The sequence below is a fragment of the Lemur catta genome, chromosome 2, assembly GCF_020740605.2.
Source record: "Lemur catta isolate mLemCat1 chromosome 2, mLemCat1.pri, whole genome shotgun sequence".
Classification (NCBI taxonomy): Eukaryota; Metazoa; Chordata; class Mammalia; order Primates; family Lemuridae; genus Lemur; species Lemur catta.
Window position 1 is genome coordinate 19994554 of NC_059129.1, and position 27314 is coordinate 20021867.

The 27314-nt window shown below is 54.4% G+C and overlaps 1 protein-coding gene across 8 annotated transcripts in view; it reads right to left on the reverse strand.

Moving 5' to 3' along the window:
• Positions 1–27314, reverse strand: part of MAD1L1 (mitotic arrest deficient 1 like 1) — a 361733-nt gene that overhangs the window by 120715 nt on the left and 213704 nt on the right. For 6 of the 8 annotated variants that reach the window (XM_045542991.1, XM_045542990.1, XM_045542992.1 and 3 more), the window contains 2 exons: positions 12136–12224; positions 938–1028 (listed from right to left, as the gene is read on the reverse strand). In XM_045542991.1, the coding sequence (XP_045398947.1) occupies positions 938–1028; positions 12136–12224 (180 nt within the window). Of the gene's footprint in view, positions 1–937; positions 1029–1393; positions 1566–5265; positions 6546–12135; positions 12225–27314 lie in introns of those variants that run through there. The other 2 variants (XM_045542996.1, XM_045542995.1) reach the window with 2 other exon arrangements.

Consider the following 27314-nt stretch of genomic DNA (forward strand, 5'->3'; position numbering starts at 1 on the left):
AGGAGCTCAGCAGGAGGGTCCTAGGAACCATTGCTAATCCCAGCCTCATGCTAACCAAGGTGGAGCATGGAGAGCCCTTGGCATTTCCTGCCAGATCTCCTGTTCCCGCAACTCCTACATAGGAGCACTCGATTTGAGAACATACTGTCTGCACAGGACATTGGCCGCGGGCAGCCCCTGCCTGGCGTTCGCCTGTCCTCCAGTCTCACTCGCTCCTCAACCACCTCTCCAAAAGCAAGCGAGGACGTCTTGTGAGGGACCAGAAGCCCAGAGGCAGGAAAGCTGCGATGCGGGGTTCCCGGGGGATGCACTGCACCCATCAGCAGGGTTTGGGAAGTTCGGGCTCTGCACATCCTGACAGGGCACCGCTGCTGGCCGCCGGTACTCGCCTGACAACGGCCCAGCAATCCCCACCCGAGGCCTGCAGCCCACATGAAACACCACAAGACAGCAGGTTCCAGGCCGAGCACAGTCCAGCTGCAGGCCAGAGGTCACTTCTATTGTAATAAAAAAGATTTGCATTGCCTCTAATAGGTGCCAAGATAAAATCAATGGCCTGTCTAAAAGCTGGGTAATCTCAACCCTGGGAGCCTCTGCCATGGAACAATTTAGAACAGGACAAGAAAACTAAAAACAAAGTGAAATTAAAAGACGGCAAACAGCAGTCCAACTTCACACTGGCAGGTGGATGGGGACAGGCCTGCACACCACCACCACCTAGAACCACACGGTGGGCTCCACCGGCCTCCCTGCCCAAGAGCCCGCTGCCATCACATCAGACACCTGTGGGCAGCGCAGGGAGAAGGGAAGGGAGGTCACCGGAGCACGGTGGACTCCAGGCAGAGGAGGCAGGCGGCCCCACAGGCCCGTGGGCGGGAATGTCTCCCAGGTCGCTGGGTTCTGGGACGCACCCAACCAGGGCTGCCCCGGCACTCACCTGCAGGACACCTCTCTCCAGCTGCACCTCCAGCACCCTCTTCTCTTCTTCCAGGCGCCTGCGGTCCCCCTCCAGCTCCTCGACCTTTAACCTGCAAGAAGAGTGAGACCATGACAAGGCCTCGTGGCAGCCCCACGTGTACAAGCAGAGGGGATGGTGGTTGCCAGGGCCAGAGGGAGGTCCAGTTGGGCAGGAGTGTGTTCGAGGGGCCTGTTGCATATCACCGTGATGGCAGTTAATAATAATATATGGATTTTAAGTGTTCGCACCACAAAATCACGTGAGGTGATATGTTAATTTGTTTGAACAAATCATTCCACCATGTATATATATTTCCAAATACCACATTGTGTACCATAAATGTATCCAATTTTTACTTGTCAATTAAACACTAAAATAATAAAAGCCCACATATACATTTTAAAACTATGGTACATCCATACAGTGGAATATTACCTAGGAATAAAAAAAAGTGCACTGCACCAGGCAGAAGTCCAGGCAGGAAGCAGGGGGCTTGACAACACTCTAAACCAGCAGGACCCCCATGGCATACACGACAGCAGATGCACACTCTCTCCAGGTGTACATGGAATATTCTCCAGAACAGACCAGAGGTTAAGCTACAAGTCTTAAAAAGTTAAATTTATTAATTTAATGGAATTAATTCAGTGGAATGAAATTAGAAATCAATAACAGAAGGAAACTAGAAAACTCACATATATGTGGAAGGTAAATAGCACACTCTTAAATGACCAGTGGCTCAAAGAGGAAATCACAAGGGGATTATAAAATACCTGGAAAAACTTATACCTGTAAATGTCTACATTAAAAACAAAACATCTAGGCCAGGCACAGTGGCTCAAGCGTGTAATCCTAGCACTCTGAGAGGCCGAAGCGGGTGGATCGCTCAAGGTCAGGAGTTCAAGACCAGCCTGAGCAAGAGCGAGACCCCGTCTCTACTAAAAAAATAGAAAGAAATTATCTGGCCAACTAAAATATATATAGCAAAAATTAGCTGGGCATGGTGGCACATGTCTGTAGTCCCAGCTACCCGGGAGGCTGAGGCAGTAGGATCGCTGAAGCCCAGGAGTTTGAGGTTGCTGTGAGCTAGGCTGATGCCACGGCACTCACTCTAGCCCGAGCAACAAAGTGAGACTCTGTCTCAAAAAAAAAAACCAAAAAAACAAAAAAACAAAACATCCAAATCAATAACTCACTTGTGCACCATAAGAAACTAGAGAAGGAAGAGCAAATTAAACTCAAAGCTACCAAAATGAAGGAAATAACAAAGATTAGAGCAGAGATAAGTGAGAGAGAATCTAAAAACAATACTGAAAAGACCAACAAAATTGACAAATCTTTACCTAGAGCAACTAATAACTCAAATTATAAAATTCAGAAATGAAAAAGGGTATATTACTACTGATTTTACAGAAATAACAAGAATTATGAGAGAATACTACAAACAACTGTGCACAAAACTGGATAATCTAGATGAAATAAATTCCTATAAACACACAAACTACAAAAGCTGACTCAGGAAGAAACAGAAATTATAAATAGACCTATGATAAACAAGACTGCGTCAGTATTCAAAACCCCACCAGAGACAAGAGCCCAGTCAGCTGACCTCACTAGGGAATTCTAGCAAACATGTAAAGAAGAATTAACACCTGTCTTTCCCAAACTCTTCCAAAAAGCTGACGAGGAGGGAACATGTCTTAATTCACTGTAGGAGACCAGTGTCATATGCTGACTCAGGCCAGACAAAGACACTACCTGATAACTAGAGACCCTTATGAAGGTAAATATAAAAATCCTCACCAAGGTACCAGCAAACTGAACCCAGCCCTTGTTAGTATTATACATCATGATCAAGGGGTTTATGCCAGGAATGCAAGGCTGTTTCAACATATGAAATTAATCTATGTAATACACCAAAGTTAACAGAACGTAGGAAAACAGCCCACACGATCCTCTCCACCAAGGCAAAGAAAGCATTTTACAAATCACCCTTTCGTGATAAACACTCAACAAACTAGGAACAGAAAGGAACTTCCTAAACATGATAAAGGGCATCTTTCAAAAAAAATTGTCAACCGACATTAAGGCTGTTGAGGCAGAAATAATTTGATAAAGGTTTACTGGAAGCTCAGTGTGAGGATGCACCAGGGAAGACACAACAGAGCTGGCAGCTCCAAGGTCTGTCCCAAGTTGAAAGGTAATGGCAGAACCAGTCCAAGCTGGTTCCACTTTGTAACAAAATGACTAGTTGTTTCTAGTAGCAAAGGACTGGGGTTGCATACCACATACCCAGAGCATGCCCAGATAAACGGAGCCCAATTTACCACCCAAGCCGGCCAGAATAGAAAAGTCAACCACAGGTGGCACCCAAGTAGCTGCAGCGTTGTGACCCAGTCAGGCCATGCCCGTTGTGTTTTTGTCTCCCTCACTGGTGCTCTCTGCCTATGAAACCTGCCCCCAGGCCCTAGCTCAGGGAGGCAGATTTGAGCGTTGCCTCCTGCCTCCTTGCCAGCCAACTCACAATCGAGTTTTCCCTTTCCCCAGAAGCCGGTGCCCCAGTGTTGGCTTCTACGTGAGTCAGGCAGTGAGCCCACTGCTCAGTAACACACGTCACAGTTGCCTTCTTTCGTTGGAGGGTACAATACAGAAGTTGCAAACACTGGCTACAGGATAAAACATTCTATATGCAAGACAATCAGTAAGATTGCACGATTCAGAAATAAATCAGCAAAACTTCATGATTCAGAAACAAGTCAGTGTCCTTTTCAATGTCAGTAAGTTACATATTAATCAGTACCGTCAACAGTTTGAGGAACTCAGGATGAGATTCTTCACGTAGGGACAGAATGTAGGCTGGGAATCTTAAGACTTTCCCCAGACAGTTTATCTGGAAGCTGCCAAATGAGACCTGTAGGTTATTAAACCCATAGCTGATGCTAGCACCAACGGTGAAGGACTGGAAGCTTTTCCCCTAAGATCAGTAACAAGATGAGAAGGCTGGCATTCGCTACTTCCATTCAACACAGACAGAGGAATTAGGTGAGAAAAGAAAAAAACATCAAAATTGGAAAAAAAGAAGTAAAAATACCCCTACTTACAGATGCCATGATAAAGAAAACCCTAAAGAATATGCAAAAAATGTGTTACAGCCAATAACAAATTCAGCAACATCACAAGATACAAAATCAGCATGCAAAATATCAGTTGTATTTCTATATACTAGGAATGAACAATCTGAAAAGGAAAATAAGAAAACAATTCCATTTAAAATAGTATCAAAAAGAACAAAACACTTAGGACTAAATTTACCCAAGGAGGTGTAAGATTTGTATCCTAAAATCTGCCAAACACTGCTAGAAGAAATTAAGGAAAACCTAAATAAACATACAGACATCCATGTTAAAGGACAGGAAGATGTAATATTGTTTAGACATCAGAGGAGTCAAAATCTTGGAAAAAACAAAAACAAAAAAGTTAGGAGACTCATATTTCCTGATCTCAAAATTTACTACAAAGCTACAGCAATCAAAAAGGAATTGACTTTTTTCTTTCTTTCTTTCTTCTTTCTTTCTTTCTTTCTTTCCCTCTCTCTCTCTCTCTCTCTCTCTCTCTCTCTCTCTCTCTCTCTTCTTTCTTTCTTTTTTTTTTAAAGAAGAGACAGAATCTTACTCTATCACCCAGGCTTGAGTGCAGTAGCACAATCATGGCTCACTGCAGCCTCGAACTCCTCAAGAGATCCTCCCATCTCAGCCCCGAGTAGCTGGGACTACAGGCACGCACCACTACAACTGGCTCATTTTTTTTAAGAGATTAGGTCGTGCTATGTTGCCCAGGCTGGTCTTGAACTCCTGGCCTCAAGCAGTCCTTTTGCCTTGGCCTCCAAGTAGCTTGGATTCCAGGCGGGAGCCATTGCGCCTGGCGAGGAATTGACTTTTACGCACACAACAACTTGGACGAATCTCAAAGACATTATGCTGAATGAAAGAAGCCAGTCTCAAAAGATCACACATTGTAGGATTTGATTTATAGAACACTCTTGGAATAAACAAAACCCTAGGGATGGAGACCCGTGGCTGCCAAGGGGTATGAGTATATGTGGACAGCAGCGGGCGGACTTGGGGGTTGAACCTATTTTGTACCCAGATTATGGAGTGATTAAAATCCATAGAATTCACACCATGAAAAAAATATAATTTTACTATATAGTAATTTAAAAGGTAAAAAATAACCAGTCTTCTAGGATATGTCTTATATCTGACTGTGGTGGGGATCACATGCTAAGTGTACATTGGCCAACACATTACCCTGGCATCTGGTGGGGGATGGTGGTCCGTGTCTCATTACTGACATTCTTTAGAGCCGCAGGCACGTGGAGATAACCAAATGCAGACTTGGATTTCCTCTACTCGTTGTTTTGGAACTCGGAACATCACGCACACTCTCAACCTGCTCCTAGATGGAAGCTACTGCCCTGACCTGGGCATTCCTCTTGCACTGAACTGCAGACTGATGGTGGGTGCGTTCCTGTGTTGCCCACAGGCAACACAGAAGTGTGGTTAATTTCCACATGTTTGCAGATTTTCCTGCTGTTTTTCTGTTACTGGCTGCTAGTTTGAGTTCATTCTGATCGGAGGACTCAGGCTGTGAAGGTGAGTCCTTCAAGTTTGTGGAGGTCTGTCTTGGCGAATGCCCCAGGTCAGCCAGGAGGCGCGAGCGCTGCACTGTGGCTGGGAAGAGCGCTACACAGCATCAGTCAGGGCCTGTGGGCTGACAGGGACATTCAGTTCCATGTCTTCGCTGCCTTGGTCTAGTCGTTCTATCGATTGCTGGGGGTGATGAATCAGAGTCCTCTACTCTAAACGTAGATTTGTCTATTTCTCCATTCAGTTCTATCTGTTTCTGGGTCATAACGCTTTGATGTCCTGCTGTTTGGCACATGTACACCTAGGAGTGCCAGACCCAGGGGGCAGGGTGGAGGTTCTGCTACTGGGTGGCCTTGTGGACACCATGCTGGCAATGTGGAGACAGGTGGGGTGCAAGCTCAGTGCCCCCACGTCCCACTGACACCAGGATGGGGAAATGATGGGACCTTCCTATCACCTTGTTGCTGTGGTGGCCGGAGGGGGAGCTTACGGCTGGGCCTGTGACCTGGGGACACGGAGGGGTGTGGTGAGGAGAGCCCCCATCTCACTCTGCCTCTCTGACGTGGGGTGGGGTGGAGGCCCAGCTTCCTGCTCAGCACTGCTGACATTGCCGAGCGGGGAGAAGGTCCACTCCCGCCCAGCCCTGCCAGCATGGGAACCGGAGCGCTGGCTGCTTCCAGAGGCTGGGCCAGGGGCTGAGCTCCCTGCTCTGCCCAGCTGACGCTGCGGGCGAGGATGGGGGCACTGCTGCCTTGTTCTGCTTCTGTGGGTGGAGGCTGGGAACCCGTGTTCCGCATGGTCAACCCCGTACCTTGGCAGAACTCTAGAGAGAGAAGACAGAAGATCTCTAGGCTGAGAGCAGAGCCAGCCCACTGCGAGAGGAACTCGAGGGGGACTGAGGACCCCACAGTGGCACTAAGCTGCCAGCACGGTGCCCTACATGGTGCCCTGAAGCTGGCAGGACAGGCCTACGCCCTACAGACCCGAGTCTTCTCCAGAGACACAACAGGCGAAGGGAAAAGGCCAGAAGACGCTGATCTCAAAGGCTCCTATGGACTGGCCCGGCCAGGCCCCAGCGGGGTAGCTGCAGTGACAGCCCGCCAGGCCCTGGCACTTCCAACCAGCTGTGGGTGCTCACGGTGCGCAGGTCACGCAGCTCTCAGGAAACCTCCAGAACGAAACAGCCAGCAAAGGCCAAACCACCAAGCTGACAGATTATACAGGGAGAAGAAAACTTCAAAAAGTACCATATTAACATCAAAGAAACAGTGAACATACTATATTCATAAAACATTGATGGGATGTTTAATATATAAAAGAATATTCAGAGAACAAAAAAAAAAAAATACCCAAACTCTCAGGAAACTAAAAGTACGATAACAGCAATAAGAGCAAGTTGATAAAGTTGAGAAAATATTATAGAAAGTAGAACAAAAAGATGGAAAATAGGATCAAAAAGATTGAAAAGAGAAAGAGAGAACTATTCGGGAAATCTAACATCCAAGTAATAGTAGGTTCAGAGAGGAGGAGGAGAGAAAACAGAAGCGAGGAAGTAACCACTGAATGACAGCACAGAGCTTTCAGGAACTCAGGGAGAAGCTGCCAGCGCCCAGCACAGCACACGAGGCAGACCCAGGTCAAGCGCACCCTGGTGGGAAGCAGAAGGTTCTTTGGGCTACGCAGGTGGCCTGCAGGGGACCCAGACCTGAGTGGCTCTGCTCCTCCTACCCGTAGCAGCGAGAGGACCCAGCCTGCCGCACCAAAGCTGGACGGGCCTGCCTTCCACCAACGTGGTCACCAGCTCCACCCTTGGAGCCAGGTGGGACGTGCCATTGCCACTAGCAGCTTTGGAGGTCTCGGCATTACAGACGGGGCATCCACAGCTGGGCAGGGGGCTCACTGCCCTTGAGCTCAGAGCCTTGCCGACCACGGTTTCAGCCTCCCGATGGAGCTACTGGGGGGAGTACCAGGCCACGGAGGTGCCTAAGGTTCCCCCTGGACTCCCGGTACCTGCCTGGGTAGCTCATGCCCCAGCACCCATGGGGCCACGCCCTCCTAGGAGCCCTGGGTTTAAGGGCTGCCTCACCCTGGCTACAGCTGCCATTCAAGTGGGATCAGCGGCTCAGGCCCACTCTGTCCATGGCAGAGGGGAAGTCGGCAGGGTTAAACAGGACGGGACACATGGAAGCTGTAGCCTCCAAGGCCGAACGTCAGTGGCAGTCTAGGCTGAGCTCTCAGAGATCGACTGACCAGCCACCCTGGGCGCTCCCAGGCAGGGACTGTCTTCCTGATCACATATACATGGGGTCATGAGTGGACGTACAGCACTGTAGTAGAGATTTGTTCAATGAAAGCTAATTTGTTTAAAAGAACATTAAGAGCCAACACCTGCTGTGTGGAAAGGACATGGGCCTGGGTGTCAGGTCCCTGGAGTGTGGGTGGGGGGGTCACACAGCACCATGCTATCCCCTGAGGAGTGGGGACCCTCGGGTGGAGGTCACAGAGCACCATGCCGTCCCCCGAGGAGTGGGGACCCTCAGGGGTGGGTGGGGAGTCACCAAGCTGTCCCCTGAGGTGGGCTGATATCTCCAGTGCCCCCAGCAACAAAGGTGTCCCTCAGCCCCCAGAACTGGGGCTTCAGCATGGGCTGGGCTGGCACTCGCAGGACCCAGAAGGCAGCGAGTGTGGCGGGAAATGAGGGGGCTCCCGGAGTGTGACTAACAGGCGTTGGCACAGAAACTCGAGTCTCTGGAATCACTGAACGTCTACCAGTTGCTAAATCCACAGACAACATTTAGGATTTGCCAGAGCTGCTAGTTGACAGCAGAAAAGCGCGAGCTCAGATTTGTTCCAGTTGAAAGGGCTCTTCAGCTGCTGCCTCTTAAATCTTCACCAGTGCTCTCCCTGGCTCTCCACATTGGAAAAACACGCAATGTGATACATGTAATTTATATATAAGGAATATACAGCTGCCTGCCTTTTATATTGTAACATATCTAAGTAAAACACATACATGTGTGTATGTACGCGTGTGTGTGTGTGTGTGCATGTGTGTGGGAACCACCCCTAGTCTCCCCATAGTCACTGTGAAGGGCTGGCTGGCCGTGGGGAGGAGGAGGGGGAAGGGGAGGAAGCGGAGAATGAGGAAACAGGGAAGGGGGAGGAGGAGGGGAAGGAGGGAGTAGGGAGGGGGAGGAAGAAGAGTAAAAGGAGAAAGGGGCTCACCCAGAGGGAAGCCTTTCATGCTCCTGTGCTCTCCCTGTCTCCAATGGCTGGGGGTGAGGCTGGGGGTGAGGAAGACAAAGACGCCGTGGGGCTGCCACCCAGGCACTATAGCACCTGCTTGGGACATGCAGGGGTCTGACTGCCGTCTGGGGACGGCTCTCCCCAGGGGAGAGGTCTGCAGCTTGCTGAGCCCCATCAGCCAGAAGGGACGCCTGAGGTAGTCCCAGCGGGTTTCCCAGCAAAGCAAAGCAGATGCCATGAGGCCCCTCATCCAATACAACAGTGAGCTGCAGACACAGATGTCTCCCCAGGACGCATTGAACCCCAACAACACAACCCTCCGGGTACTTAACATGTGTCTGCCATGAGCCTGCCGTGGGCGGGGTTCACAGCAGGGAAGCTCCAGAAGGGAGGAGGCCTGAAGTCCAGAGGCATAGCCCTGCTGCGGAGGAACCGGGCCTCGGGGGCAGGCGCTGCGACCGTGGACCGTAGTGAGGCAGTCTGGGCCACACCTGGCCAGCTGGGGATCACCTGCACGCTCAGTCCAGCCTAAGCACCTCGTCCCCCTAAGAAGCAGATGAGTCAGCATGGGCTGCATGAGCCCCCGTTTTCCACCCATGGTCCCAACTGCGTCCCTCACGAAAGGTAGGGTCAGCTGGGCTCTTTGTCACTGCAGGTTCCATGGCCTTGCCCGGGGCTCCCAGCAAACCCATCGGCTCCCAAACCTGGACCATGCTCTGCTGCACCGGCTGGGGAGTCCCAAATGGGACCTGGAAGGGTAGGCAGCCGAGGATGATGCCCGCCACCAGCCCCGGCTCTCAGCCACCCCCTGCAAGGCGAAGTGCTCTAGAGCTGAGGGTGACCTGCTGGCACCTCCCGGCAAAGCCTTCTAAACAGGCGCTGACCCGATTTCTATTAATTAGCCACAAAGACTCTTCTTTCCACAGCTGCATTCTCCAAATGAGACACTTTGATCTGGATATAAAAGATAGCAGTGATAAAGGCCTTTTTTTAAATTGTAAAAATAAATAAATCTAAAGTGTGCCAGCCCACATAAACCTGGCACACGCCCGGCCTTCCTCCCGCCGTCGGCAGGCGAGAGACTCCGGGTACTGAAAGGCCTGGCAGAACAACACCTGTCTCTGCGAGGGCAGCTGCAGCTCGGTGCTGGGCTGGGGGCAGCCAGTTCTCTGCAGCCTCAGCAATCACCCTGATGCCTGGGGGCCACACCTACTGACTCCCCAGATTTCACCACCCTACTCCAGCACGGCTCCCACAGGGCCACCTGCCTCCCGTGGCATCCAGGACCATGTAGAGTCAGGTGCCAACCACGCAGCCAGCCAGCCCTTCACAACACTCCACTACATGGGGCCCCTCCCAGCACCCCCGAGGCCCTGGATGCCTTCTCAGAGACAGCAACAGGCAGCCTGCTCCGGGCAGCAGACACACACGGGACCTGTCTGGCTGCTCACCCAGCCTTGGTCTCGAGGCTCTTACCAGGCTAGACGGCCCCCTGTGCCGCTCCTCCAAGCCCACTCGCACGCCACCTGCTCTCGAGGCCCCCAGCCCGCCCTCTGTGCCATGAGCGTCTTTATCACGGCACTGGGGCTGCTCCTGCACGTCGGGGTGTGTGCAGGAGGCACGCTTTACTGCTCTCTGCATGGCAACAGCCAGCTTCAGCCCACAGGGGGCTGACCACAGCAACGCTTGACCAGCACTTGGCTGGGGGACAGCTGCACACCCCTGCCAAGTCCCTCTTCCCTCTTGCCAGCCCGGCAGCCAGTGATGCTGGAGCTGCACATCGGGCCATGTGCTCCTCCACCATAGAGCCCCTCACGCTGGCAGGATAGACACTAAAGCCCTCCCCACGGCCCGTGCCTGGTCTCCAGCTTCCCTGCCGTCCTGTCCCTGTGATGGCATGGGCATCCTCCCACGCCCACCCTCCCACATGGCTCCCACACCTGCCCATCAACCCAAGGACGGCACACAAGATGCACTTCCTGGGGGAGCCCCTCCTGACGCCTGACACCACCCACTCCCGCGGCTCTGCAGTGCACCCCTCAGCCAGTAACCACACAGCCATGATCCCACACGCAGTCCCCAGCACACTGTAAAACGAGTGCGGGCAGAGAACGGGCATCTGTGCTCGCCGCTCTGCAGCCTTGGTGCTCCCCGAGGGTGCCCCCAGCACGCAGCGTCTGAACAACTGAACGACCGAACGAAGGCAACACGAGCACCTCAGAACCCGGTGGGCCCCCAGAGGGCTATTTACAATGCCAGGGTCCATGCATGAGAAACAATTTGGAGAAAATCTCAAACCTAGAAGAAACCAGAGCTGCCACTTGCCGGACACTTGTTGGGCCAGGGCTCAGCCTGGTCTGCTGGGAAAGCCTGCCCGCCAAACTGCTGCGGGCCTGAGAGAGCTGCTCTCCCTCCACCTCCACACCTTACTGGGGCTGTTCTGTGCCCATTGGGGCTGTCTGGGCCCCAAGGCTAGTCTCTGCTGTGCCACCAGGAGAAACCCTGGACACCCGGCACCCGGCCCGTAGCAGATGCTCAGAGCAGAGGGGTGGCTGCTACACTGAAGCCCCCAGAGCCAGGCCGCCCTGCCATACTCAGTCTGTGTCCACAGCCGCCACCTCCATAAGAGCTTCCAGAGGACATGTGTGACCTACCCAACAGTCACTTCCAATCACAAGCCGGAGCAGCAGGGCCAACCTGGGCACCGGAGGCCAGGAGTTCTGCCCACACCTCCCCTGGAAGTCTCCTACTGAAGCCGCCTGGTAAGGCTCAGGGCAGAGGGAAGCGTGAAGAGTGCTAGGAAAGAGGCCAGCCCTCGGCCTCTGCTCAGCCAGTGCTGCCTCACGGCAAGGACTGACGGGTCCCGCCTGACACATGGGCAGAGGTCTCGTCCAGCCACTGCCTTTGTGAGCGACTCTCTTCTGAACACGCTTGCTGGGCCCCTCTCCAAAACCATAGCCCACAGACCCCCCCGCTGCCTCTAGCCTTGTGTCACTGCTTTGTTGGCAAAAAAAGGCAGGTCCCACCGGGCAGCTCTGGGACAGGAGCTCTGCTCTCTCCTGCACGCTGGGGACAAGGGTCTCTGCAGAGAGGAACCTAAGTGGATGAAATGGGATTAAAAAGAAAATGCCTTCCAGGAAGGCAACGCTGGAAAGAGACGCCCACAGGCACCAAGTGGTAGCAAAGCACAAAAGGGAACAAAGTGCCAAGGCCGCAGCTCCAGAGCGGGGGACAGAGGCTGCTGGAGGGCGGGCCTGGGTGTGCTCCCTCCTCCCCGGGACATACCTGAGTGTGTCCATCTCCTCCTTGGAGAACAGGAAGCTCTGCTCAGCGGAGCTCGACTGGGCCTTCAGCATCTTCAGCTCCATCTCCAGCTACGAGGAAACACAGGACCAGAAGTCAGTCGGACTCGGGGCACCAGAGGCTGCGAGAACTTCCGCTCGGCCCTGTCTGTGCCCCACCCAGGGCTGGCGCTGCCAGGCCACGGAGCATCTGGCTTGTGGAAACATGAGTCTCCTTTGTGTTGGAGCTTCTGTCTGCAGATTAGCAACAGACCACACCGTCCTCTGGGGCACTGGAGTCCCTGGGGAAGGGGACATACGACTGGGGAGAGCATTACCTTACCTTGCTGTTGCTTTAACAGCCACAATATTTTTATTTTGCTACCTCAAATTTCTCTACAGAATAGCATGAGATGCCGACAAGGCCCAGGAGGGAATGTGGATCTTAACTGGCTCGACACCTGGGTGGGGGAGACCTGAGGAGAAGTAGGGAGGACACGGACATGGCAGGCAGGCGGCCGCCGGCTGGGGGGCTGCATGGGCTCGGGCTACACAGGCGCCAGCCCGGGCTTGGGTGCTGGATACTCACCCAGAGCAGCCTCTCGGCACCCCTGGTGTCCCCTCCCTTCACCCAGGCACACTCTCAGGGGACATGTGGCTACAGCCTGGCAGAAACATGGAGAAGGCCCAGCCGCCACTGCAGCTCAGGGTCAGTGTCCTTGGACTGGGCTCTGGCTGGCCTCAGGCCAGCCCACAGGTCCTGCCCTTGTGCCCACTGAGGCTTCAAGGCTTCAGGGGCCAGAGCACAGAACAGAGAATTCGCAAGGACTGGGGGAGGAACCCCAGTGTCTCCATGCTCTCTGCTACTTGCTGTCCTTGCAAACTCAGGACATGACATCACCTCTCTGATCCTGAGATTCCACTTCCTGCCAACACAGGGAGAATCTAGCAGGTGCCCCTTGGACAAGCGCACAGCCCTGATACCCTCCTGGGGTCACCACACTCCCCTAGACATTCACTGCCCTCAGGGCCAGCTGAGGTCCTGTGATGGACAATGGTCCTGCCCCATCCCCCACACCGTCCCGCCCTGGCCCCCGCGCATCCACTCTGCCCGACCTTTCCTTCTCCCCACCCCAGAGGATCACGCTCTCCCTTCTGTCCCAGCGGAATGCTGAGTCTTTCGCTGGCCCAGGGCTCCCATGTGAGCTCTGAGGGCACCTATCGAGTGTCCTCAGGGCACTGCCCCAGGGTCTTGCGCCTCTGGATCTGAGGATGGTCCGTCTCCCATGCGGGGCCGCAAGCCCAAAGGAGTGCAGAGCCCTCTGCTGTCTGGCTTCCCCTGTGTGCCCAGGGGCCTGGCCAGAACAGGCACTGGGCAGAGGCACCGCCATGTGAGAGGCAGGCACAGTGCCAGGGCTGGAGACATGGAAGGCAGGCCCTCGCCTCCACTAGCTCTGTGGCACAGGCCAAAGACACTCGCCCAGGGGTGACCTCTGCTACTGCACAGACTTGGGTTTCCAGGTTCCATCACGCAAATCTCAAATCTCAGGGGTTGTTTTCTGGCTCTCTCACAGGCGGTCAGAGATGCTGAATGATCCCGGATTTCTCCGGAAGGTGAGGAGCGACATGGCAGGTCGGCCCTCCCTGTGCGTGGCTTCCCGGGAAGGCGCAGCTGCCAAGGGGCAGCATACCACCAGGAACACAGGCGCCCAGCTGTTGGCATCCGGACACAGCACTGGCCACAGGGATATTTAGGAAACAAAAGAAGTCCTGCATGCAAACACCCTTGGATAGATCTTTTCTAACAAAAGCCACAAATCGAGAATTATCTCAGTCAACGCCACCAGATCTAAGAGGGAACGGAACGTGCACATTCACATTCACAGGAAGCTAACAAGCCCCTGCACAGGCCAACGAGCACACGACAGTGTGCTGATCTGGACGGACGCAGAAGAGCCAGGAGCCCGGCCGGCCCCTCAGGGAGGAGGCGTGGACCCTCTTCACGGACCCTATGTGGGTCCTGACCGTGCCCTGGCGCGTGCACAGCATGGCTGGCCTGCATGACAGATGATGACAGAGGCACTGCCTATGCAGTGGGGCCAGAGCCTGCCCCCGGCTCACCTTCCGGGTACCTGCTGTGTCCACAACTCACCTCTATCAAAAAAAGAAAAAACGCCTCCACGTAAAGGTTGGGACTGCGTTAGATTTAAGGACTGGCGTGGGGAGAATCAGCACCTGTGGAGGCTGAGGCCCCCGGTCAGGGACAACGTCTTCTCATTCGCACATCGTGGTTTATGACCGTCAAGTGCTTGTAAAAATTTTCTTCACACAGATTTTGCTTGTCGCCTACAAGCCTTAGTCCTGGGTATTTTATTTTATTACCTTTTTGTTGCTGCTGTCAATGGGGGTATTTTCTTCTATTACCTAACTTATTTTTGTACATACGACTTTAAAACTTTGTTTCCACCCCTTTCCTCGATTCTGGTTGACGGCAGCATTTTCGGTTGATTCTCATGGCACACAATGGTACCAGCTGCAGAGTGACAGTTTTCCCGTTTCCCTCCTTCCCGAGATTTTTACCTCTGATTTCTCTCCCTTGTCTAACTCAGCATCTCCAGAGTGACAGTAGGTGACACTTGTGATACTGGACATCCTTAAGTTGTCTGTGGCTCCCAGAACCGGATCTAATAGTTCCTTATTTACAGCATGTCAGCTTTTGGTTGAAATAGATATATCTTATTATGCTAAAAATTACCCATATTTCACATTTTATCGAGAGTTTTTAATCAAGACTGAATCTGGGATTTTGTTAAATGCTTTTCCAGCAAATGTGGAAAGGAATTCACACAAAGTAAAACCCTAAAATCAAGCTAACGGGTCAATACTGGAATAAACGCTACCGCATATGGTACATTCCTAATACCAGGTCTGTCCGGAAAGCATCCAGCCATGTAATAGGCAAAATAGAGACATTTGCTGAAAAGGATACAAGAAACATTGTACACAGGACAATGATGCCTCAGTCCCCTTCAAAGTAGGCACGTAGGGACCTCACACAGTTCTCCCAGCGTCTCTTAACATGCACACGTTCAACACTCTCGGGTGTTCTGCTTGATGCAGACCTTCCAGAGCATGGATCACTTTCAACAGATTCTCAATCATATTTGAAGCGTTTGTGTCACAACTTTATTTGCACTGCACTCATTGCATCGTCCCCGAAAGCCTTCTAAGTCATCCAAATAGCTTCCGCAGAGGTATGTTCAAGCTTAATGCAGAATTTGATGCAGATTCATTGCTCTACCCCGCTCAGTCATTTTGAACGCGACGGCCACAGGGTACACACGCTCGCTCACTCAGCAGCGTTGGCGCCCCACTGACTGCCAGTACAGTGCGTGTGAGGACAGGCACACGAGCACACACAGGCCTGAGAGATCTCTGCAGCTGTGGGTGTCAATGCAATGCTCTCTCCCCAAAGCAGCTGCCCTCTTCTCTCCACACTCCACAAGTTTATATATTTTTCAATGTGTCTGTACTTTGAAGATCTGGTAGAATTTGTGAAGAGCTAGCGATTTTGTGACAACTTTATTCTACAATAATTGGTCTGTTTAAAATTTCTCTCTTTTGGTGTCAATACTGATAGATTACATTTTCCTAAAAATTATTCACTTCATACAGATTTGTAAATTTATTTAAATGCAGTTCTGATATAATTCATAATTCTTTTTATAGAATTAAGGTAGACCTCAATTCTTTTTAGATTTTTCTTTTTTATTTTTGCTTTTAGTGATTTCCCGTCCCACTGAGGCACAACTCACACACAGTAAAGTGCCAAAATCTCACGTGCAGCCTGGTGACTTTTCACACGTCTACACCCGTGTAACCACCACTGAAGTCAAGACAGAATTCTAAGCACGCACAAAAGCTCTCTCCTGCCCCCTTCCAGTCAAGAACTCCAAGGTAATTAGTCTTATTTCTTATTTTGGGTGGCAATGCTTTCTATTAATTTTTTATTAGAATTGTGAATAATTCATATGTTTTATTGGTTTTATTTCAAACAACAGGCATCTTTGACTTATTATTTCTACCATTTTTCACTTTCCTATTAAATTCAGCTTTGATCTTTACAAATTCCTCCCTTTTGTTTTACTAAGGTGTATTTTACTTTCATTCTCTGACTTCTTGAGCCAGAGGTTTAATCCATATATATTCATGCTTTCTTATTCAATGATATAAATATTTAAACTCTTGAATTTAGATGTCCCCCACAGGCTCTGATGAGAAGTGTTTTCATTACAATTATTTTGTAGATTCTGCACTTTTGAATTGCATTTCTTCTTTGAACCAAGAATTGTTTAAGATAGAGTCTTTTGCTCTGTTTTTTGTTTTGTGTTTTAATTTCTATGTGTTAGGAGCCTTTTTCTGGTTTTGTTCTTGACTTAAAATTTTATGACATCAAAGAGAAGTTGTATTAGTTCTACTTACCTGACTTCTAAAGGTTTTCTTTATTACCTAATATTTGATTAATCTTTTTGCATGTTTATGAGCACTTTTTAAATAGAGTATGTTCTCTAGTTTGGGGGATAAGAGTTTCGACGCTCTCCCTCGACGTCTCTTCATTCTTGCTCTTCTGAGCAGCAGCGCCACGTTACTGGACACCTCGGTACTGAAAATCGCCTGCCTTTGTTTTCTGTGACGCTTTCCGGCTTGAACTCAAACTCAACTGCATCAGGGTTACAGCTTCTGCTATTACATGTCTGCAACCCCCAGACTGTCTTCACAACTTGTATTTTCTAACGTTTTTGGTTTTGTTTTGCAATCCAATCAGAAAGACTTTTCCTTTGAGTAAGAGAGTTTAGTCCATTTGCATTTTGACATATGTTTGTATTTATTTCTATTATCTTATGTTGTTATGCATTCTGTGTATAGCTTTCAAAACTATATCATGATGTGGCCTTTTTCATTCATCGTGTTTGCTTTCTTATATGTAATTCTCTTGCTATTTAGTAAAGTTTGTGCTTTCTGTTCTGGTTGCTTTTATAACTCCAGCTCTATGTCGTACTTATCCTTTCCCGTTTGAGACAGCACCTGTTACAGCTCCTATGTCGAGTGCCTGACTATGAACTACAGCATCCTTCTTACTGGTCACCTTTGTACAGTTTGTGACCGGATGGGGATGCCCAGCGTGAACACTGTCCCTGGGTGTATCTGTGAGGATGTTTCTGGAAGCATCAGTGGGCTTGGCAGACCGCCCTCCTCACGTGGGCAGGCTCCGCCCGATCCCTTGAGGGCCTGAACGGAACAAGCAGCAGAGGGGTGAGGATCCCTCCTCTGCGGACTCACTGTCTGAGCTGGGGCACCTCACCTCGTCCCATGCTTGACAGGGCCTTCCGACATCAGCCGCTCTGCCTCTCAGGCCTGCAGACTTGGACTGAGCTGCACCACCAGCTTTTCTGGGTCTCAGTTTTCAGATGCAGATCGCAGGACTTCTCAGCCTCCATGATTACGTTAGCCAATTCCTCATAATCAATCAGTCCATCTCTCTCGACAGACGCATGAATAGATAGATCAATCCCACTGATTCTGTTTCTCTAGAGAACCCAACACACGGTTCGATATACTTTTACTACTTGATGTTATCTTTGAAAGGCTGTTTTCGTTTTCAGCCATTAACAATGACAAAACCATTTTTGTCTTCTCTCCCTTCTCCTATCTCAACCTTTTTATTAAATATGTAAACTCTCTATTACCAGAACACACAACATTGCATTGACATTGTCTTCCTAACTTCTGTGCTGGTTTAATCTCCCACTTAAACACATGAACCTCCTGCTGGTCCTTCCCAGTCGATTTTTCAGTCATCACATCCTGTGCCCCTTCCGATTCGCGGTCCTCCCTGGTTTTGTCTTCTTCTCCTGTCCTGAGATCTCCCTGTTCTGTCCCCTCTTTGGGTCTTACCATCTCTTCCCTTGCTTGTACTTTGCTAAAGCTTCACAGATTCCACTTCTATTTCTTGCAGAATGTTTGGATACCATTTTCATCAGCTCAATGTCAGTTGCTGTTTCTGCCAAACTTTCCCACCATTTGTTTTCCTACTTCTCTCCTTTGACCTTATACAAATGTGCAGTTTTACCTGTCTTCATTACTCACCCTTGAAGGCGAGTTTTATTAAGTCCAGCTTTATGCACAAGGTTCACAGTCGGGAAAGGATAGGCCATTTTCTTGTTTCTAAGAAATCTAATCAGATGGTTGTGTTGCAAGTCCAACAGGCCCCTCCAGCAGGAAGGACAGGGAGCTGTGAGCCTGCATCACAGCAAACATCCTCCTTTCCTCTGTTGGAGACACAGCTTCACACACGCCTGACTCCTCACTTGGCTCCAAAGTCTGCTGCCCCAGCAATGCCCCGGCCCCCTGCTGCAAACTCAAGATTCAAGATTCCCCTCTCCCAGAGAAGGGGGCTCTGCCAGCGAGGAAAACAGGGCTCCCTCCCCAGGGCGTCCCATCTCGGCTCAACCTGCATGCACATCTACCCACTGTGGGGACCACCTGTGCTGGGGGCCACCTGCCTCCCATTTGGGGCTTGGGTTTCAGCTGTACTTCTATCCTGCCAAAATTTAAGTGTGCCATTTTGGTTTTCATGCTTCTTGTTATTTTGGGGTGATTTCCAAGAAATGAGGAGGAAATGCTGACATATGTATGCCACAATGTTCAAGGCAAAAATCAAGTCCTTTTATTTTAATTGGTAATTGCAGACTCATAACTAACAAATTCTCAACTGTATTCTTACAGGGTTGATTCTTGCCACCCTTTGAGCCTGTACCTAACACCCTGCCCAGACATGCCAGCAGGTCCACCTGCTGGGGGCTGCCTCATGGCCCGTCTCAGCCCTGCCCCATCCTCTCCTCACCTTCACCACCCTCCCGCCTGCAGGCCCAAAGATAGGGCAGTGGCTGCAAAAGGGCAGGTGCACAGTCCACACGTGCAGGCTGAATGTTCATCTGCATTGACTCCTCACCACCTTTCAGATTAGGCTGAAATGTCACCTTCTCCATTGATCCTTCCCCTATGACTCCGAATGCTCCCTCCCCTCCCCTGTCCGAACTGCCAGCTCCCACTCCTCTGGCCTCTCCAGCCCCCACCTCTCCTCCATGAACGCACACTCCACACTGCCTCACGACGATAACAGAGGTGCCTGGCTCTCTTCCCACCAGACTAGGAATTCCCTGGGGGCTCACACAGCAACTTTCTAGTCCCCTGTTCCCGGCACAGAACTTGGCACACAGTAGGCGCCTCGTGCATGCACGCAGGCAGGGGTGCACTCGGGTGCGGATGGCCAACGTGGACGTGATGACTGCTGTTTCCCCAGCACGTGCAGCCCAGTGCGCCGCAGAGCTCGGGCCCCAGAGAAAGCCCAGAGACAACACAGGGTGGGGTGGGAAACTCGAGTGGTTTCCCAGAGGCCAGAACAAATACAAAGGGAGTTAAGTCGATGCTGAAAGAAAAAGATCCAGAATTTATTTATCCGCTGGTCACCCAAGTTAAGAAACTATTTAAAGATATTAATATTTGAAAGGAGGAGAACCCTGCTCAGTAAGAGGCAGGCTGTGGGAAGATGAGAACTGAGTGGGGGTCCCGGGGTGGCCTTGGCAACAGCCTCAGCAGCCACCGCATCGACCCCCACCCCCAGGCCCTGGAGGCTCTGACCTGGCCCTGTGACCTCTCCTTTCTAGCTGTTCTGAGACCTGGCAGCAACATGCCAGGGGTGCCCACATGGAGGGTCGGTGTGCAGGGCGGGGACACAACACCTGGGCACTCGGGGACGAGAGAGATACCTGTGATCCCTGGCACCCAGACTATGTCCCCATCCCTCACCTGTAAGAGGGATGATACCACCGGCCCTGAGGTTTCCACCTGAGTCTGGAAACCCAGATTAAAAGCCCAGCCCAGGCACGGCCCAGAGCAGGGGCTCCACAAGCACTGGACCCTGCCCTGCCCAGGCCTGTTCCCGGGCCCTTCTCCACCCACACACAGCTTCTCCCCCACTCACAGTCTCACACTCGCTTTCTCGCACTCACTCTCACCTACAGGTGTCTACACACTCGCCGTCTCTCGCACACACACCTGCTCAGTGTCCCACCTCTCTCAGGCCCAGTTCCCCCATGTGTCGTGAGGGCTGGACGGGGCCTCGGGGACCTGCCCCTGTTCCCGCAGGCCGGCCAGGCCTGCTCTGTGCTAGGAGGAGAGGTACTTGTACCAGCTCCGTGCCAGCCAACATAAGCCTGTCCACGTGCTGCTCGTTGGCACGGGGAGTGAAGAGAGAATTGGAAATGCACTAATATTGCTGTCTGCGACTACCTATTTCATACTTCACTGAGAAAAATCCGTATTTAGAGTTGGTTTAAGAAAAAAAAAAAAAAGAACACAAGGAATAATTGGATTGCATCTTCTGAGAGACCCCTAAATGCCTTAAAACCATGACGTCCCCATTTTAACACACACTTAGCTCCTGACAGAAAGGATTCCAAAGACAATGACTTTTGCGGGGCTTGGCTGCCACGGGCGTCACGGGTCCCACACACACCTCGCTGGGGGGAGCGCGGTGAGGCCCGTGGGGGCACACTGGGCCGGGCCCTGACTGCCACTGCTGAACAGCAGGTTTTCAGTCAGCCTGAATGCCTGCCCCCCGTTTCATTTGAATGTTGTCTCCCAGAGAGGGTTGTTCTGCCCATTCCCTATCTCTGAAATGAATACACAAGTTCATGGTCCTTTCTCTGGCTCACCCTCCGGAAGGAAGAGGCACAACTACCAGCAGTGCCTGCTCCAGGCAAACAGAGCACCAGAGAAGAGGCTTTCTGCGTGGTCCTGTGAGCCTGACCGTGCCCTCCCCTTGTGCTGGGGGTGGACGGGAGCACTGAGGCCCCCCACCCCGGAGATCCTGCAGTTCCCGAGGCTCTGCTGCAGGAGGCAGGCTGGCTGTTCTGCAGGGGAGAAGGCTGAAGCCAAGGCGGGTTAAACACCCTCCCGAGGCCGTGTGGGCACCGTGGCAGTCTGCACCCCCTGCCTCCAGCCACACATGCTGCGGGGGGCTCCACAGCTGAGGGCCCCCCAGTCGTGCAGGCAGGAGGGGTGAGGAGGAACGTGCCGTCCCTAGAGGGCTGCGGCGCCTGGCCCCGTCCCACTGAGGGCAACGCACAGTGGGAAGAGCTCAGGCCACAGTGTCACAGAGACCTGGGTTGAGTCCCAGCCCCATCACTTGTCCTGTATAAATCTACAAACTACATAAAACTCTCTGAGCCATTGTTTCTCCACTTCCACACAGGGGTAATAATGTCTACACCACTGGACTGCTCAAGGAAGAAATTAGTTCTGCTCTGGGATCCTGGCCTGGACATCTTATGGGGCAAAGTTCTTGCCCTGGGTGGCCTCACAAGCTCAGCCTCTTCCCCAGCCGTGGGCCCTGAGGACACCACGCAGGGAGGGGCCTCCAGCAGAGTCCTGTGGCACCTGGGCATCTGCCACACAACTGGGATGCAGCAAAGGCCTCCTGCCAGCCTACATGGCGGTCCCAGCTGTGGCAGATGCGGGGGCCATGCCAGCTCGCCTACACCAGGACTTTGGGGGTCCCGAGGCCCTGCTGTGCACTGTGGTGAGGAGGCTAGCAGTGCCGGGTCAGGGCCTGGGGCCTGCAACTCAGGGAACTGCAGCAAAGGGTGCGGAGCTTTGGGTTCTAGTTTCAGACACCCGAAGCCAGGCCTCCCCAGGTTTGGATCAAGCCCAGGAATTGAGGGGTGACACTGCCTTTATTTATTAATTTGTTTATTAAATGAGACAAGTTCTCTCTCTGTTGCCCAGGCCAGAGTGCAGTGGCATCATCACAGCTCACTGCAGCCTCCAACTCCTGGGCTCAAGTGATCCTCCTGCCTCAGCCTCCCAAGTAGCTGGGGCTACAGATGCACACCACCATGTCCAGATAATTTTCCTATTTTTTTTTTAGAAGAGACAGGGTCTCACTATGTTACTCAATCTGGTCTCGAACTCCTGGTGATCTTCCCACCTCAGCCTCCCACAGTGCTGGGATTGCAGGTGTGAGACATTGCACCCAGATGACGCTACCTTTAAATATCACCTATACCTGGGGTCAGGGCCAGGAAGCCACCTGGCCTCCACAGGGCAGCACAGCAGCCATAGGCAACAAACACATGGGCATGGCTGGATGCCAGCACAGTCTCACTCACACAAACCCGCTGTGGGCTGAAGTCTGCCCACCCCGACCTAGACCAGACCACACTGTTACTGTACTGACGAGGAACAGAGCAGCTGGGGACAAAGACCAGAAAGCTGAAGAGCAGATCAAAGTCACCCTGAAATCACAGCCCAGCAGCACTCACTCAGGCCTGCTCCGTGTCACTGCAGCCTTCCTGTCCCATATGCCTCTGTTCTCACCACCAGGGAGGGGAGACACCCAGGAGCCTGTGCCAAACAGGACTCGGCTTCACCCTACCCAAGGGGGCAAGTGGCTACAGACCAGACGCCCAGGTCAGGGTGCAGTGTCCACCCCTGCCCTGTCCCGCCCGTCAGGGTGCAGTGTCCACCCCTGCCCTGTCCCGCCCGTCAGGGTGCAGTGTCCACCCCTGCCCTGTCCCGCCCGTCAGGGTGCAGTGTCCACCCCTGCCCTGTCCCGCCCGTCAGGGTGCAGTGTCCACCCCTGCCCTGCCCTGTCCCGCCCGTCAGGGTGCAGTGTCCACCCCTGCCCTGTCCCGCCCGTCAGGGTGCAGTGTCCACCCCTGCCCTGCCCCGCCCGTCAGGGTGCAGTGTCCACCCCTGCCCTGCCCCGCCCGTCAGGGTGCAGTGTCCACCCCTGCCCTGTCCCGCCCGTCAGGGTGCAGTGTCCACCCCTGCCCTGTCCCGCCCGTCAGGGTGCAGTGTCCACCCCTGCCCTGTCCCGCCCGTCAGGGTGCAGTGTCCACCCCTGCCCTGTCCCGCCCGTCAGGGTGCAGTGTCCACCCCTGCCCTGTCCCGCCCGTCAGGGTGCAGTGTCCACCCCTGCCCTGCCCTGTCCCGCCCGTCAGGGTGCAGTGTCCACCCCTGCCCTGTCCCTGCCCGTCAGGGTGCAGTGTCCACCCCTGCCCTGTCCCTGCCCGTCAGGGTGCAGTGTCCACCCCTGCCCTGTCCTGCCCGTCAGGGTGCAGTGTCCACCCCTGCCCTGTCCTGCCCGTCAGGGTGCAGTGTCCACCCCTGCCCTGTCCTGCCCGTCAGGGTGCAGTGTCCACCCCTGCCCTGTCCTGCCCGTCAGGGTGCAGTGTCCACCCCTGCCCTGTCCTGCCCGTCAGGGTGCAGTGTCCACCCCTGCCCTGTCCTGCCCGTCAGGGTGCAGTGTCCACCCCTGCCCTGCCCTGCCCGTCAGGGTGCAGTGTCCACCCCTGCCCTGCCCTGTCCCGCCCGTCAGGGTGCAGTGTCCACCCCTGCCCTGCCCTGCCCGTCAGGGTGCAGTGTCCACCCCTGCCCTGCCCTGTCCCGCCCGTCAGGGTGCAGTGTCCACCCCTGCCCTGCCCTGCCCTGCCCTGCCCGTCAGGGTGCAGTGTCCACCCCTGCCCTGTCCCGCCCGTCAGGGTGCAGTGTCCACCCCTGCCCTGCCCTGCCCGTCAGGGTGCAGTGTCCACCCCTGCCCTGTCCCGCCCGTCAGGGTGCAGTGTCCACCCCTGCCCTGTCCCGCCCGTCAGGGTGCAGTGTCCACCCCTGCCCTGTCCCGCCCGTCAGGGTGCAGTGTCCACCCCTGCCCTGCCCTGCCCTGCCCTGCCCTGCCCGTCAGGGTGCAGTGTCCACCCCTGCCCTGCCCTGCCCGTCAGGGTGCAGTGTCCACCCCTGCCCTGTCCCGCCCGTCAGGGTGCAGTGTCCACCCCTGCCCTGTCCCGCCCGTCAGGGTGCAGTGTCCACCCCTGCCCTGTCCCGCCCGTCAGGGTGCAGTGTCCACCCCTGCCCTGTCCCGCCCGTCAGGGTGCAGTGTCCACCCCTGCCCTGTCCCGCCCGTCAGGGTGCAGTGTCCACCCCTGCCCTGCCCTGCCCTGCCCTGCCCTGCCCGTCAGGGTGCAGTGTCCACCCCTGCCCTGCCCTGCCCGTCAGGGTGCAGTGTCCACCCCTGCCCTGTCCCGCCCGTCAGGGTGCAGTGTCCACCCCTGCCCTGTCCCGCCCGTCAGGGTGCAGTGTCCACCCCTGCCCTGTCCCGCCCGTCAGGGTGCAGTGTCCACCCCTGCCCTGTCCCGCCCGTCAGGGTGCAGTGTCCACCCCTGCCCTGCCCTGCCCTGCCCTGCCCTGCCCGTCAGGGTGCAGTGTCCACCCCTGCCCTGTCCCGCCCGTCAGGGTGCAGTGTCCACCCCTGCCCTGTCCCGCCCGTCAGGGTGCAGTGTCCACCCCTGCCCTGTCCCGCCCGTCAGGGTGCAGTGTCCACCCCTGCCCTGCCCTGCCCGTCAGGGTGCAGTGTCCACCCCTGCCCTGTCCCGCCCGTCAGGGTGCAGTGTCCACCCCTGCCCTGTCCCGCCCGTCAGGGTGCAGTGTCCACCCCTGCCCTGTCCCGCCCGTCAGGGTGCAGTGTCCACCCCTGCCCTGCCCTGCCCTGCCCTGCCCTGCCCGTCAGGGTGCAGTGTCCACCCCTGCCCTGCCCTGCCCGTCAGGGTGCAGTGTCCACCCCTGCCCTGCCCTGTCCCGCCCGTCAGGGTGCAGTGTCCACCCCTGCCCTGCCCTGCCCGTCAGGGTGCAGTGTCCACCTCTGCCCTGCCCTGCCCGTCAGGGTGCAGTGTCCACCCCTGCCCTGCCCTGTCCCGCCCGTCAGGGTGCAGTGTCCACCCCTGCCCTGCCCTGCCCTGCCCGTCAGGGTGCAGTGTCCACCCCTGCCCTGCCCTGCCCTGCCCTGCCCGTCAGGGTGCAGTGTCCACCCCTGCCCTGTCCCGCCCGTCAGGGTGCAGTGTCCACCCCTGCCCTGCCCTGCCCTGCCCTGCCCGTCAGGGTGCAGTGTCCACCCCTGCCCTGCCCTGTCCTGCCCGTCAGGGTGCAGTGTCCACCCCTGCCCTGCCCCGCCCGTCAGGGTGCAGTGTCCACCCCTGCCCTGTCCCGCCCGTCAGGGTGCAGTGTCCACCCCTGCCCTGCCCTGCCCGTCAGGGTGCAGTGTCCACCTCTGCCCTGCCCTGCCCGTCAGGGTGCAGTGTCCACCTCTGCCCTGCCCTGCCCGTCAGGGTGCAGTGTCCACCCCTGCCCTGCCCTGTCCCGCCCGTCAGGGTGCAGTGTCCACCCCTGCCCTGCCCTGTCCCGCCCGTCAGGGTGCAGTGTCCACCCCTGCCCTGTCCCGCCCGTCAGGGTGCAGTGTCGACCCCTGCCCTGCCCTGCCCTGCCCGTCAGGGTGCAGTGTCCACCCCTGCCCTGTCCTGTCCCGCCCGTCAGGGTGCAGTGTCCACCCCTGCCCTGCCCTGCCCTGCCCTGCCCGTCAGGGTGCAGTGTCCACCCCTGCCCTGCCCTGCCCTGTCCTGCCCGTCAGGGTGCAGTGTCCACCCCTGCCCTGCCCTGTCCTGCCCGTCAGGGTGCAGTGTCCACCCCTGCCCTGCCCTGTCCTGCCCGTCAGGGTGCAGTGTCGACCCCTGCCCTGCCCTGTCCTGCCCGTCAGGGTGCAGTGTCCACCCCTGCCCTGCCCTGTCCTGCCCGTCAGGGTGCAGTGTCCACTCAGGCTCCATCAGGGGCCCAGTACTTCTGGGTCACCAGCCTCCAGACACAGTCTTCCACTAAGAGATGGAAGAAGAATTTTACTCCCAAGGCCAGCTCCTCCCTTCTTCTCACTGGGGAGGGGAGGGTCCTCCTTTGAGCCTCAAGCAGCCTGGCAGGGGCTGAGAAGGCCACCAAAGGGGACACACCCAGCCTCCACAAGCCCTGGCTTGCTGGCCCCCAGTGGAGCCAGCCTGCTGAGTTCCTGGCTGTGTAGAGACGCTACTCTCTGGACTCCTCACTGCAGGATCCTCCCCCAGGGCCACAGGATGAGCTCGGCTCAGCCTAACTCCCATGCTTGCATCTGGCATGTCCCACTACCCAGTCCCAGGCTGCTCAGACTTCACATGGTCCTTGAAGGCCAGCTTTTCACTGAAGAATGGTGCTGACAGCAGCCAGCATAGTGGTTTTGAAGGGTGAGGCAGTACTTCACCCTTGGGGACACTTTTTGGTTACCAATGCTGAGGGGGACTCCAGCAGCACTTGGTGAGCAGGGATGCAACATCCTGCAGTGTGCAGGACGGGTATTCAGGTGGGAGGACACTCTTGCATGCTGCACGACCTCCAAACGTCCTGCCAACGTTTATGCAGGTGTAAAAGCTATTTATAGTGATCTGAGCCCAGCAGTAGAAACTAGCGCCTTTGATAAGGAAGCACGAAGTAATTTGGACACTTCTAGTATCAATGAATTCCTTAGGAAGGCAGCTACAGTTATATGGAGGGAAGGGCACAGTTTCTGTTGTTCAGAACTCAACCACTGTCCATCATTTAAGAAACCTGCCTTGCTGGTGGTGCCAAGGCACTGGCACCCCCCACACAGCCCACCTGTGCCACTTAGAGCAGCCACCTTACAGCCATTCCACAGAGACGCAGGATAATCGCCATAACGTCCAGTGTCCTCATGCCCCCAGGTTTGTACACTGAATATGTAGTATGTTAGTATAAATTTCTTTCCTTTGTTTGCCCTGTATCTAACACTAACACTTGAGACATTTCTGTACATCTCTTTTTCCTTCTCCCTCCCTCATTCCCTCCCTTCCTTCTCTCTCTCTCTCTCTCTCTCTCTCTCTCTCAACGGGTCTCACTCTGTCACCCAGGCTGGAGTGCAGTGGCGAGATCACAGCTCACTGCAGCCTCCAACTCCCAGGCTCAAGTGATCCTGCTGCTTGGCCTCCCAAGTAGCTGGGACTCCGGGCGTGCGCCCAGCTACATATGCTGATATTTCTAAAGCTCTGTGTGCAGACAGTGAGGAAGGGGTCATTACAAATTACTTGTTATCAAATGAGTGGTGGGGCTGGTGGCTAAGAGCCACCCTGGCGGGCCACAATGTCACTCAGGGAACAGAGCCATCAAGGAGGCAAACAAACAAAATCCATGTGGCTGTACTTCCTCCTTCAGCTAGACTATCCCCTGAGAAAGAACCTCAGGAACAAAACCTAC